Source organism: Sinocyclocheilus grahami, unplaced genomic scaffold (assembly GCF_001515645.1).
Source record: "Sinocyclocheilus grahami isolate Dianchi unplaced genomic scaffold, SAMN03320097.WGS_v1.1 scaffold777.1, whole genome shotgun sequence".
Lineage (NCBI taxonomy): Eukaryota > Metazoa > Chordata > Actinopteri > Cypriniformes > Cyprinidae > Sinocyclocheilus > Sinocyclocheilus grahami.
In genome coordinates this window covers 92,897-108,107 of record NW_015505956.1, presented here as the reverse complement: position 1 = coordinate 108,107, position 15,211 = coordinate 92,897, and the positions used below count along the sequence as shown (strand labels likewise).

Genomic DNA, 15,211 nt, shown 5'->3' with positions numbered 1-15,211 from the left:
AGATTCCACAAATCTGATCTATAATTTTGACCTTTTCTTTTTCTTTTCTTTTTTTTTGTTGTTGTTGTGTTTTGTTACAGATACTGGTTCTAATTCCATTTTTTTTAAGGTTAGAACGTGTTTAAGAAAAATACACTCAATACTGTGAACTGAATTTGGGAAATTAAAAACTTGTGTGTCCTTATTAGAAAATCATAGAGATTTTTTATGCATACAAATACAAGATGAGTATAAGTACTGTATGTGCAAATTAAAACATTTCATTACTGTTGTGATTGTCAATATTGTTGAAGCACATTGCATTACACACAGATGACCTTCTCAATAAAAATGTTGCAACCCATGCAGGGATCTACAAAGTGATGCATCAGCCAACAACTGCATGGAGGACGAGCAGTGCCACTTAAAATAAAAACAATTGAAAGTGTTGATTATAAAAAACAGAAATTATCATTATATTATAAAAAATGCAACAAAAAAAAAACTTTTCAAATTGACAAATAGATTTATTTAAAACAAATTAATGTATGTTTAAAAATGCAGCTAAATATAACAATAATAATAATAAATTGATCATTCTAATTGCTTTTCTTAATCTATTCACCAAATACTGTTTAATCATTCTGCAAAAACTAATGTTATTTATTCATAAAATTAATTTACATAATATTTAATACATTAATTAAATATTTTTTAAATTGAAGTAAATTTATTTTGTTTTGTTGTTACACATAACCATTTATTTGTCCATTTGAAAAGTTCATTTTTAACCATACACCAGTCTCATGAATCCACTTCAGTCAATTTTGTGTGCCAAGAGCCAAGTCAGAATAAAATGCATATTCAAAGACCTCAAACAACACACTAATGGATACCTTCCAACATGCCAGTGTGACAGAAAAGCTACATCTTTTTGCAGCTTTCTCGGTGCATGCAAACACAATCGACAAACATAAAACATAGGTACAAGTGGCTGTGATAGCCACAAAATGTCTTTACATGTATGCTTGGAATGGCCTGCTTGTATACTGTCTCCCTCCGTTGTGATATTTTTTCTTAAGGTTTTTTCCTTAGTAGCCACAGTATCATTCTCTGAAGGAGAGAAAGTTATAAGAATGATCCCCATAAATAGAAAGGCACATACGTACACGCATATAAAATAAATAAACGCTCGCTGACTATCACCAGAAAACACTACAGCAGTTATTAACCACTGCATATAAGCCAATCACTTTCCACTTACCTGACATTCCAAAATAACAAACAAAAAAAATAGATTTTATCCACAGATTGTAACAACCCATTCAGGAAGCAAATCATTGTGAAGCTTGCAAATCAGGATAATTTGTGGAGTCACTTATGCAATGTGTGTTTGCTGTAGAAAGCATGTTCATGTGCAGCTTGAGTGGAAAAAATATTTCCAGTCAATAAACAGACTACTCTGTCTCCACTTTCATAATTAATTATAAAATAATAAATAAATAAAAAATAAAAATAAAAAATAAAAAAAGTTTCTCTCTCTTTATTTATTCCTTCTCTTTCTAGCTTGTACTTATTTGAACAATGTCTAAGAACTTGGTATTACAACCACTTCTTGTGTCTGTTTGCCTCTTTAAGAAGAATCGCTTTATGTATCCCCCAATTGTAAGTCGCTTTGGATAAAAGCGTCTGCTAAATGACTAAATGTAAATGTAAATGTAAATAAATTGATTAAAGTAATTTTCAATAAGTGGCCCTGCGTTTGCGGAAAAGCTACTGTGAATCAGATCTGAGTAGCACAATGTCTCATCTGTTCTTTAATGAGACAAAGCTTACTGCTCACTACCAACGTAACAAATTTGCCACACCAACTGCCAGTGATAATTCTGAATGTGTCAGAACTATAAATAAAGTTTATAACAGAGAAAAAAACAAACACTCTGAGCTATGAGATGCCAGCCTCACTAACACAAAACTAAATAGTTACAAGCTAAGTATTTGCTAACACCATCAAATAACAGGAAACCTCAAATGCAGACACACTTATGCATTTGAGACACAGTGGAGGAATATACCTCACATTTAAATTTAGTGGCACAGGAAAAGCTTCTTTAGACCAATTAGTTATCTTAAGTCTGAAAAATGTGTGTGTGTGTCACCTTAGTCAGTGAAGAAGGAAAAAAGCCACATACACAAGTAAATTCCACTCACCCAACAAAACTTTGGCATCTTCTACATCAAAGTCTCCATCGCCATCAGCATCATATACTCCTCCAAGAGCACCTTTCGTTGAGCAAGGATAAAAGACTTGTGAAACAAACAAGATGCAGAGTAAAGAGGGTCCAACACAATAACACGGTAAACAAATGCATTTCCAAACATAATTTCTTGCCCCAGACCCTGTTTGTACTTTTGTCATTCTTGTACATCTACAATGAACCATGAGGTTGTTAAGGCCCATTCACACTGAGCATGACTTCACAGTGTACATCTCTGGTTTTGAACAATAAAAACTTGATTGCTGATGGGTGTGAACTGTCTGTTCTGTGTCTCCCTCACAAATCAGTCAGCAAACCAAAGACTTGAAACCAAAGAACACAGAATTTATATTAGGGCTGAACGATTAATTGCATTTGCGATAATATTTTGAAGAAGGAAAAAAGCCACATACACAAGTAAATTCCACTCACCCAACAAAACTTTGGCATCTTCTACATCAAAGTCTCCATCGCCATCAGCATCATATACTCCTCCAAGAGCACCTTTCGTTGAGCAAGGATAAAAGACTTGTGAAACAAACAAGATGCAGAGTAAAGAGGGTCCAACACAATAACACGGTAAACAAATGCATTTCCAAACATAATTTCTTGCCCCAGACCCTGTTTGTACTTTTGTCATTCTTGTACATCTACAATGAACCATGAGGTTGTTAAGGCCCATTCACACTGAGCATGACTTCACAGTGTACATCTCTGGTTTTGAACAATAAAAACTTGATTACTGATGGGTGTGAACTGTCTGTTCTGTGTCTCCCTCACAAATCAGTCAGCAAACCAAAGACTTGAAACCAAAGAACACAGAATTTATATTAGGGCTGAACGATTAATTGCATTTGCGATAATATTTAAATGTTTCAATCACAGAGGCTGCGATTACACGGTCACGTGACACGCGAGAGTAAAGAGGTGTGTTCGACTTGAAGATCAATCGGTGTATGACATCAAAGTACGGCGAGAGAAAGCATAAGGAGACGTCCGCGCTCTCTTATAGCTCTCGCAGTACTTTGGAGTGTTGCCAACTTAGCAATTTTGTTGCTAGATTTAGCAACTTTTCAGATTACCCTAGCAACTTTTTCTTCCAAAAGCATCTAGCAACAAATTTAGCAATGTTTTTTATTTCTTTAGCAACTTTTGAAAAGATGTAAAAGCCTGTAACCCAAAAACACAACATACAATGCATAATTTAAAATGCAGGTTCTCGCAGTACTTTGGAGTGTTGCCAATTTAGCAATTTTGTTGCTAGATTTAGCAACTTTTCAGATTACCCTAGCAACTTTTTCTTCCAAAAGCATCTAGCAACAAATTTAGCAATGTTTTTTATTTATTTAGCAACTTTTGAAAAGATGTAAAAGCCTGTAACCCAAAAACACAACATACAATGCATAATTTAAAATGCAGGTAAAAAAAACCTGTGAAAAATCAATATGGAAAATTCCTTCATATAGTATTTTTACAGATTTTTCTTAGAGTGTAGCATACTAACAAACTACTAATACACTGCTTAAAACAGTGTGGTTCAGAATGTGTCGTTTTACTAGTTTAATAAAAAAAACTTAAATAAAAAAAATAGCTAATAAAAAAATTTAATATGTTAATAAAAAAACTTAAATTGTAATTGTTAAAAAATGTGTAAGTGTTCAATAATTCAATATTGTATTTAAAAATAGTTCTTTATATTTTTATATTATTATATTATGCATTAATATTATTTAACGAACAAATCAAAATTAACATATATAAAATATATTTTTTGCTGAGATTTGATGCAGTGACACGATTTTGCATCGTGATTATGTGATGACGTCATCGCGCAATGACATCACAACGTAATTTAGCAACTTGTAGCAACAGATCGACCTTCCTTTATCAACTTCCCAAGAAAATTAGTTGGCAACACTGTTGATGACACACACCCATTGGTCTAAGCAGCGCTGCTTCAATTCGAGCGCGGGCCATCAGCAGAAAAAGAAAATAAATAAAACAATAAACAGCCAAAGGACATAACTTAGAATGGGAGATGGATCGGTTTGTGAAAGTGAAGAGAAAAGCCATAGATGAAGTCGCACAGACCCAGACAGGTGCAGGTCATTTAAAAGCTAAATGCAGAAAATATGACGAGGCATATCTTGCTCTCGGCTTCACTCACCGTGTCTACCGGACGCTACAGTTGTCGCGTCGTGCCGCAACAGCTCTACACTGGACGAGACAAAGCGACCGTTGCAAATCATTTTAACTTTGTGTCAGTACTTCATAAATAGAACAAGGCATCAGTTTAATGTCGGGGTTTTGTCGTGAAGCAATCCAGTGTAGACAGTGTCACTGATTATAATGGGTTCTTCTGTATTTTGCCGCTCGCGTCCGGTGTAGACACGATGTTTAATGTCATCGGTGAGGAGGAAAGCCTGTGTGTGTCCTATGCCTTAGAGGACAGCATGAAACCCACAAAAAATAAATGAATAACAGAGAGAGAATAATAATAATAATAATAAGTTATTCTCTCTATGCTATTTTTCAATGTTTCAAGTGATGAGTTTTTTTAATTAAAAAAAACATTAATTTTTCATAATTATTGAAATTATTTGGTAGTCTGAGGTGGGATGGGGATTCGGGGAAGGGGGGCAGATTTTTTTATAGGTTTAAAGGGGGGCGCGACCAAAAAAGTTTGAGAACAACTGGTCTAAATTATACAGACGGTGTTTAAAAAGCGCAGTGCACATGTTTACATATGTTTATTACAGTGACTTTGAATTACCTAAAGTAGTGTGGTAAAGCAACAGATTTGTTTTTATATTTCTGCAATCTACTTTAGTTTGTGTGATTTGTTACTGACTTTCATATTCATGTTTACACCAGGCTTATTTGTCAGTGCTTTATGTTGTCATAATTATTACATTCTTACAAGGTTGGAAGTTCAACAAATCAGTCAATATACTGTGATTGTAGTTGTTAAATAAAAATGTAACTCTTATCAATTCATGAATCACCTAATTTCATCGTAACATATAAGCCTGGCCTACAGAAAAGAACATTTATGTTTAATCTATCTAATATTGTGTTGGTCATACTATACAATGATTTTATAGCTTGTCTTTGTTGAATAATACAGAACATAAAGTTAATAAAAAATTATTATTTATAAAAAAAAGAATTGCATATTAAATCGCAATCACAATATTGGTAAAAAAAAAATCGCAATTAGATTATTTTCCAAAATCGTTCAGCCCTAATTTATATGTCATGTTAATATGACAGATAGCTAGAATAACTAGATTAATTTATGGTTTATAACCCTGTCTATTCAGCCTGGTGTGTGTATGATTACTGGTCCTACCATTTAATTAGAAGTTTTAATCAGCCAAGCTGTGCAACAAGATAATCAATATTTACACACACTGTGATCGACAGAAGTGTCTGAATCTGACAGAAAGTGGAAAACTTTGTAGCTCATACTAGGGCTGTCGAATTTTCGTCTAATTTAAAATAAAAATCCACATTCGAATGCAAAAATTTTGCATTCAAATTTTAGGTGTGCATTAAGGAGGCAGCCTTATCAGTGGCGCACGAGATGCGATGACGATGTAAGTGTCGTTGCTTTATAATGTTTTTGTTAGCCTATCCAGTTGAAGCCACTAGATGCGGCGCTGGTGCGTTGTTCATTCAAAATATTGCGGAAAAAGAGAACATCAATGCGGAAGAGAACATAAATTTTCAATCAAAACTGAAACCAAGCCGTTCACACAGAACACATATTTTGCGCATTTTCTAGAGGGACATCTGTCACCGTTGCACTTGCATCTCACACAAAGGAGCCGCATGTTTAGAAAGCCATTTAAAATTAATGCAAGTTAAACTTTGAAAATAAAAACAACATATATCGAGACTTTATGGCGGGGTTTTTTCCCTATCCCACTGCATCTCATGTTTTTAAATTAAAAGAATGTACTCCGTGTGATTGGCTTTCTGCCCTTTGTATTAAACTATGCATACATACATGATGCTGTTTTGTTTATAGGTGTTTAAGCAACTTAATTATAATTGGTTTATAAACATTATTTTAAACATTATGCACTTTTTTCACAGATAGTCATGTTATCTTATGCTTTGAATTATGCTTTGTGCATTAGTAATATTTTGCTCGATGTGCCCTCTTGTGGCCTCAGAAGAGAAGCCAAAAGCTTTTCTTCACCCTAACTGAAATTATGCATTTTAAATTTGAATATAATTAGAATTTTGATCATATTTAAGTACAAAATTTTAATTTAGTTTTTCAGCCATTTTGACAGCCCTAGTTTATACTACACTTAAAAAAAGGTATTGTATATAAAACCCTATTCTTAGGTAGTAAAACCTTCTGGGGATTTCACCCAATCCTAAGGCTGCGTGTCCACCAAAGTATTTTTAGCCAGCTGAAAATGCCAGGAGCTCTGCTGACAATGCCTAGCTGTGAGAACTTGGGAGCGCTTCTGCGGCACAGCGTTTTCAGTCGCTATGATACGGAATATCTGCTAAAGTAATATGGCAGACACATGTTTCTCCAAGCATTCTTTTTCATAGCAATATTGTGGTAGTCCGGGAATTCCATCTGGTGATGACTTGAATACTCGTAGCAAGCAATATTAAATTCTCCATTGGTATTCTGTCGTACAAGCAGGGTGTGACAGTTGGTCGGTGTTGTATTAGTCCCGGCCCATCTCCACTGTGATTGGTTAGCTGACTAAAAAGTGACAGTGATGAGCGCTGCGTTTTATCCAAAGTTGAACATTCTTCGACTCTCAGCGGCGACAAAAAAAAATGCTGAGCGCACAACATTTAGAGTGAAATAAATGCTCAGTGCCTCATCACGTTCATGGCATTTTCAAAAACGTGGTGCTCTTATTGAAAACTGAAAAACAATACACTAGCCTTGGGGAAAAAAATGCTTTGGTGGACACGTGGCCAAACACTCTTCGGCCTAGCACCTGTGGGGGATATTGTAGAGACAATTTGAGCAACACTGCCCTTTAAAAGAGGGCATTTAACAGGATAGATGTAGGGCTCTATATGAAATGTGTTTTATTTTTTCTCAAACTCCATTTATTTTCCAAATTCCTTTTTTTCCATTTTAATTTTTACTCCTTTTTAATGGTTAAATTACATTTTATCAATCAAACATCACGTCAAATTAATTAAAATCATGAAACCTATACAATTTAACATCCATTTATTCAAAGTTTAACAAAATTACATGTTTAAGGCCCTATGAAATGTTTTATTAAATTTTTATCACCACCTTATGTTTTATTGCTAATTCTGTGTTTTAGCATGTCTAATTATTTGAATGCATAAAAACAACTTAATTTATTCAAATGTATTCTTGCAATAGCTCTATGAAAGTTTTTTTTTCTCTCAGTGTAGAGTAGTACTTGTTGTTTGTCCTTTCTCTGATCACAAATGTAGACATGGTTTTATGGTACGCTCCGGCCGGACAGGGCATCACAATATGGTAAGGGGGGTAACAGTTCCGTCAAACGCTTGAGGTATTCGGCTAATCACAATGCACTGGATAGCTGGCCAATCAGAGAACACCTTGCTTTTCAGACAGATGAGCTTTGTAAAAATCGACACATTTCAGAAAGGCGGGGCATAGAGGAGAAACAGTAATGTACAGTATGTGGAAAATAATGTGTTTTTTTAACCTTAAACTGCATAAAAATTTCATTACACCAAATAAACATAATAATGTTCTCATATGACCCCTTTAATCTTCTCCATCATCATCCAGCACTTTGTCACAAAATAAGCTTGATAATACATCTCCAGTAGTTAAAAACTGCTGTCTTCTCATGGTTGACCTACAAGGCTTACTTGTTGTGTCAGCCATTTTTATTCATGTGTTATCCACAGGCTTTACCCTCCATACAATTCTCAATGCCAAAGTGGCAGTGCAGTTACGTCGTTTTGGCACCAACTGGATTAGTATTTTCAATGTCAAGACTTTTTGCTTCTAATGAATAACTCCAAAATGATTAAGAATTAACTTGTGTCCTTATGGCAGTAGAAAGAGCTCATCAAAAGCTTTCATTTTATATATATATATATATATATATATATATATACACACACATTTCACTCAAAATGTTACTTATGCCCTTTTGGTTCTCATCTCGATATGATATGACGGTAGTTTTACTTAAATTAAACGGTAAAATGCTAATGAAGTACTCTCAGACCAGTTTCGGAGATGTTGGTCATGTATTTATGTCCTCATTTAGTGAGACAGCACACGCTGCAATCACCGCGAACGTCAAGTGCGCTTCAGTATGTGCAGTAAACGAAACCGTGTGTCTGCGCCTTTCATTCATACAGACACACAGAACATGCAGGATTCATATTTAAAGTATTTTTGCGGCCTAATATTTACAGATACTGGTCCATGATTTAAGAGTAATGACCTACTTTTGATTAAGTCATTCAAACTTTGACAAATTCCGTGACATTCCACGTTTTCAGTAAATTCCATTTTTGGATTCCGCGATTCTGTCTGAGGTTTCCGCATCCCTATCCATCTTATTTTTTCCCGTAAGAGCGGGCGCAACCATTTGTAAATTTAATGTGTCTGGCTTCCGGTGTCGCCATCTTCTTCTTTGGAATTTTTGGCATATTCCGCACCGCAGGCACATACCGCCACCAACTGTTTATATACAGGTGCATCTCAATAAATTAGAATTTCATGGAAAAGTTCATTTATTTCAGTAATTCAACTCAAATTCTGAAACTCGTGTATTAAATAAATTCAATGCACACAGACTGAAGTAGTTTAAGTCTTTGGTTCTTTTAATTGTGATGATTTTGGCTCACATTTAACAAAAGCCCACCAATTCACTATCTCAACAAATTAGAATACTTCATAAGACAAATAAAAAAAACATTTTTAGTGAATTGTTGGCCTTCTGGAAAATATGTTCATTTACTGTACATGTACTCAATACTTGGTAGGGGCCCCTTTTGCTTTAATTACTGCCTCAATTCTGCGTGGCATGGAGGTGATCAGTTTGTGGCACTGCTGAGGTGGTATGGAAGTCCAGGTTTCTTTGACAGTGGCCTTCAGCTCATCTGCATTTTTTGGTCTCTTGTTTCTCATTTTCCTCTTGACAATACCCCATAGATTCTCTATGGGGTTCAGGTCTGGTGAGTTTGCTGGCCAGTCAAGCACACCAACACCATGGTCATTTAACCAACTTTTGGTGCTTTTGGCAGTGTGGGCTGGTGCCAAATCCTGCTGGAAAATGAATTCAGCATCTTCATAAAGCTGGTCAGCAGAAAACTGGTGTGTCTTACCATATTATTTTAATGTATTATCTTAATTATGAACACACTGGTTTTGTAGTGCAAACAGTTTTACAGTTTACTGCACTTTGTTATTCTGCTCTACAAAGGCAAAATACCTTAACTTGCTAGAGTGTGAAACAGAAAAATGACATATATATATATATATATATATATATATATATATATAGAATACCAAATACTTATGCACTCTCTCTGTCTATATTAGGAAAACTGGTAAAAACAAATGAAAAATATCATAACTGTGAAATTCCTAATAGTAATTCCAAATAGTCAAAGCCTATGTTTCTCTATTCAAACAACAGCGGTTGAGTAAGTGCATTTATTCAGCGATCACAATCGCAAACAATACAGTCGAGATCTCATGACAGAACACAGACTGGTTGTGTGATACTTTCATTTAGATCGCTAAACTCCAGCTCGTCGTCGGCGCTTCCGCAATGAGGAGCGAGCACGTGTGCATGGTTGCCAGATTGCTTAAAATAAGCAAAACAGCGCACAGAAAATGTATCCTTGGAACAGCGAAGCTCTGATTCGGGGATTTGAACTCTTGATATCTGGCAACTGCAATCATGAAAGCTTGTGTAGTAGAGGCGTGTACAGTAGTCCGCAATAACATGTGTCTAATTTAGAAGGCTGCGTCCTCCGGAGGTCGCATTCGAAGGCTGCATACGTCATCGAGGCTGTCTCATTTCAGAAAAGCAAGTAGGACACTCCAAATGCGACCTTCGAATGCGACCTTCTTTCACAGGAATTCGGAGGGTGCATGAGGTGTATCCTTCGCTGCTACAGATAACCCACAATTCTTTGCGTCGCCGTGAACAACCGTTGTTAATTTGAAAAATGCCGGCACCGGCAGATATAACGTACACACAAGCCCAGATGTGGTGTTTACAACTTACCTTAATTCGCCTCGGTCAAAACGGATAAACTTTGTTTTTAATAACCTCCTCCTTTTTTTCTCTAATAGATGCCTGCTGTATGTATGCTGCAGCTCCTCAAACATTGAACAAAATAAAACAAAACATTTTTTTTTTATTACTTTCCAAATTTAGAAATAATTTTCCTTCATTTAAGTAGTGTGAGAACGCAACGATGCTCTAAATGTGTTGGCATAGCAACGTGATACTTCCGGTTTCCTTTTCCGCCTGTCCTACGAAGGCCGTCTCGTTTAATTCTAGGTTGAGGACACTTCGTATATGCATCCTATAGAGGATGCGACCTCCAGAGGATTCGACCTCCGGAGGGTGCAGCCTTCTAAATGAGACACAGCTGTTGTCTCCTTTTTTGGACGTTCGGCTCGTTCTTTTGGGAAAGTATGCTTGAATTTGAAATATTCGATATTCACAATATTTTCACATTTTACATCGTCGTCAAAATTATTGCGATATTATCACTAATATTCGATATATTGCCCAGCCCTACTTATCGCTGCCAATCTAGTCTTTGCTTGTTCACAGTGCTTTGTTATATGGAGCTGTTAGTGATCAAATTAATTTGTCTAATGAAGTGCTTCAGTGAGAGATGTATGAAAGTACCCAGGTTACACTGTAATTTAAAGGCAGCAGACTTTAATGGACAGTAAAACAAAGGCAGAATACAGTAACTCCAGGCTGGTGTACAATAACTTCATATTGACACATGGCTAAACAAAAGCAGAGTCCTGTAACTCAATTTGAGTGTTCCAAAACAAAGTCAAAGAGCTGTAACTGGTGTTATATGGTGTTCTGCCTTGGTTTCTCCTGGGCTTTTGGAAGTTACTGTTAAGACAACCCATTATTTTCTAAAAAAAAACAACAACAACAACAACAAAATTGTCTGAAGATACTTATCCATATGATAAAAGAGGTCTTGAATGTCCCAAAAATACCAATAACTAATTTTTGACCAAAAATGAAGTTACAGTCTTTTGCCTTTGCACGGTAGTATTCTTCTCGTTATTTCCCTACAGCGGCTAATGAACCAGAAGACTCACACATATTCACAGAAAACGGCTTACTTCCGCATTGAAAAATAAGGTGGATAGATGTGACAATGTGTTATGAACTTGTACACTCAATGCCAAGAAGGGTAGAACAGAATACTTAAAGTTATGAAAGACATACCAAGTACTAGAGCATTTAGCCTACACATTTTTTTTATTTAATCAAGGGTGTTTTTTGCAACCCTTTATTTAAACAAAATAATTTACTATATGTTTAATATACTTAAATTTTGTCATCTTTCTATTATTTGTATTAGTAATCATTAAGGAAATATAATAAAAGCAAAAAAAATAAAGAAAAAATATAGAAACAAATTGAATTTTTTCAGAAAGTATGTTCTCAGGGATTCATACACATGCAATTTTACCTCACTATAAATTATTTTGAAGTAAACACTCCAGAGATCTGCATGAATCATTTAGGTGACAATTTGTGTAAAAAAAAAAAATTTTTACCAAAAAGTGAGCAGTCTACATTCCTAAATACATTCCTGATTTTAAAATACTTACCAACCACACTGTTGTTGTCAACAAGGTCAAACCACACAACACCCACAGACAACCAAACCCCCAGCAAAGCCAGCACCAACAGCCAGCTAAAGAAAGAGTTTCCCTCTGTCTTTTGTTCACTCTTAATGGTTGTATTTCCACCTGGAGAGTCTGAGAAGACACATACACAGAATGAGATACTCAAAACTACTGTATCTGTCAGAAGCTATCAAGTTGAATACAAACTAAATGTACACTGAAAATTTGTATGCAGAATTAGAATTAGAATCCGATTAGGTTTTCAAAAAATGCTAGTAATCAAAATCAAAAAGCAATTATTTTATGTAAAATAACAAAATAAAAAAAATAAAAACTGTAAAGTGTTAGTTCACCCAAAAATGAAAATTCTATTATCATATACTAACCCTCATGTCATTACAAACCCATAAGACCTTCATTCATCTTCAGAACATTAATAATTTCCCCCATCCCAATTTTTTTACAGTTGGGACTATGGTTTGATAAATATGTGAATATGTGCTGCGCACTATCTTCTCAATGACAAAATAAACACACAACAATAATGAGTGGTAAGAAAACAGCAGTTAAGAAAGCATTTGATCATATTAATATGGATATGTTTGCTCAAGCTCTGATATTTAACACTCAGTCAAGACACGTCACATTTATTTATATAGCACTTCATACAATTATTCAGTGTTAAACAAGAATAAACATTTTCATTGTCACTTTTAAAATTAGAATTACAATTTATATTATAAAGCATCTCTCCAGTGGGTTTACATTTTTACTAGCGGACATGTGACCTTTACAAAACCGAACAGAAAGTGGCTCTGGCTGTGAAAATAGATATACATTTTGGTGGGTACTGACTGGTTGGCAAAAAAAGACACTATGGAAAAAATTATATACGTTATTAATTCCCATGCATGTTCATTTTACTCTATGCAATTTGCATTTCCATACAGTTCATTGTGATCACACAAGTAGAAACTGTTGAACACAGTAATTTTATCCCTCATAGGCTCATTTTCATTGCTGCCAAAATTTAAATATTGCACTACCCTGATTTAGGTCTGTTGGATGCAGACAGGAAAGTTCAGCTAAGCTCAAGCGGTCAGTTTCAAAGCTCAAAATGCAGGTATGCTGTGCTATATCCAGCTGAACGCTATGTCATATTCATGTGTAAAATTAGCGTTCGCTGGTCTTTATTGGAGAAAATATGATTCTCAGTATACAAAGACCACTATATTGATTGTACTGTTGGTTACAGTGTTTACTTTCTGAGGTCACCGTTGGCACCAGATATAGTCTGTATCCAGATCAGATGGTCACTGCAGATCCCCCGGATCCAGTACGTATTCAGACCAGATGGTGGATCAGCACCTAGAAAGGACCTCCACAGCCCTGAAAGACAGCGGAGACCAGGACAACTGATGAGCCCCAGATACAGATACCCTGTAAAGACCTTGTCTCAGATGACCAACGGGACAAGACCACAGGAACCAGACCAGTCCTCTGCACAATGTGACTTTGCTGCAGCCTGGAATTGAACTGCTGGTTTCGTCTGGTCAGAGGAGAACTGGCCCCCCGACTGAGCCTGGTTTCTCCCAAGGTTTTTTCTCCATTCTGTCACCGATGGAGTTTTGGTTCCTTGCCGCTGTCGCCTCTGGCTTGCTTAGTTGGGGACACTTCATTTCCAGCGATATCATTGACTTGATTGCAAATGATTGCAAAGATACTATTTAAACTGAACTGAGCTGGATGATGACATCACTGAATTGAATGATGTCTTTAACTGAAAAATGAGTGTTTACTATTGTCATTTTGCATTATTGACGCACTATTTTCCTAATTAATGCTGTTCAGTTGCTTTGACACAATCTGTATTGTTAAAAGCGCTATATAAATAAAGGTGACTTGACTTTAACCATGTTTTTAATCATTTTATTTTTGAAAAATGCCAAAATAGGATTACAGAAGTTGGTATCAAAATTAAAACTATTAACTTGTACTGTAAACTTATTTTACAGATCTTTTTAATCAAGTTCAAATTATTTATCAAATTGGATTTTCTAATTATTTGAATGAAATATTATGGTTGTGTTATTTATTCAAAAACGAAAATAAATATAAAAACAAAAATAAAATTAAACTGACTGTAAAAATAAAAGAGTGCCATTAAAAAAACTATATCGGTCCACATTTAGTTCTACAGGTTTGGAACAACATGAGGGTGAGTAAACGTCATGTTTTTTATTTTTGATTGAACTAACCCTTTAATATCAACTTGTTACCCCTACTGGCACTATGGAGCTTTCAGTTTAAAAAATTGGTAGTACTAGATCTTCTGGCATTGTGCCCTTCTTATTCAATTAAATTACCTGTAACGTCCTGAAATGAGGTCAAATGTTGAATGTAAAAAGCCACAGGGAATGGTTCACTCACAGAGGCGAATAACAAAGGGTTAAAAAATAACACGATCATATAACATATTGTATTACACTTGACTGGCAAGGTTGTCTGTATGTTACATTCACATACAGACATGTGATCATACTCTAACGGCTCTACTTTTCAGCCCAAACTATGAATGGGGAGTGGCTACATCACCTCACAAGGTTGAGAGGGCCAGTGTAATTAGTATCACAATGATTAGTCAGTCCAAAACACAACCAATTATCAAACTATCAAACATACATTTGTGAAATTAATTCAAATGTAAAAATAATTACAAAAAGTTGTTACAAGCAAAACTACAGTGGCATGTTATGAATGAATGAACTACAAATGGCATGACAGTATAAACAATTTAACAAGCTCACACTTTATGAAAAATACAATACACAAACACACAAAGAGATGAACTTTAGACTTCATGCTCAAACCAGCACTGAGTTCAACAACCCCATGTGAAACATTACACTATATCTGACATATGTAGATTTTGCTCACACCACACCAGTAAAAGCACCAGCAGAAACAGCCCACGTCTAAACATGTCAGACAATACCTGTCATTTTTGCTCCATCTACACTGGTTTCACCCATCCTTGGTGGTTTCTAGATTTTGCAAACTAAACTGCAAAAGAAAAGCACAGCTTTTACTGCTCACATGAAGTACATCTCACTGG

At 35.4% G+C, this 15,211-nt stretch overlaps 1 protein-coding gene across 1 annotated transcript in view; it reads right to left on the bottom strand.

Moving 5' to 3' along the window:
* Window positions 1-15,211, bottom strand: part of LOC107561526 (calponin homology domain-containing protein DDB_G0272472-like) — a 22,537-nt gene extending 7,326 nt beyond the window's left edge. The window contains exons 1-4 of the mRNA XM_016245990.1: window positions 15,092-15,211; window positions 12,079-12,228; window positions 2,670-2,741; window positions 1,000-1,092 (exon numbers count right to left, since the gene is read on the bottom strand). Coding sequence (XP_016101476.1) covers window positions 1,000-1,092; window positions 2,670-2,741; window positions 12,079-12,228; window positions 15,092-15,128 — 352 coding nt within the window. The 5' untranslated portion in view covers window positions 15,129-15,211. The remainder of the gene's footprint in view (window positions 1-999; window positions 1,093-2,669; window positions 2,742-12,078; window positions 12,229-15,091) is intronic.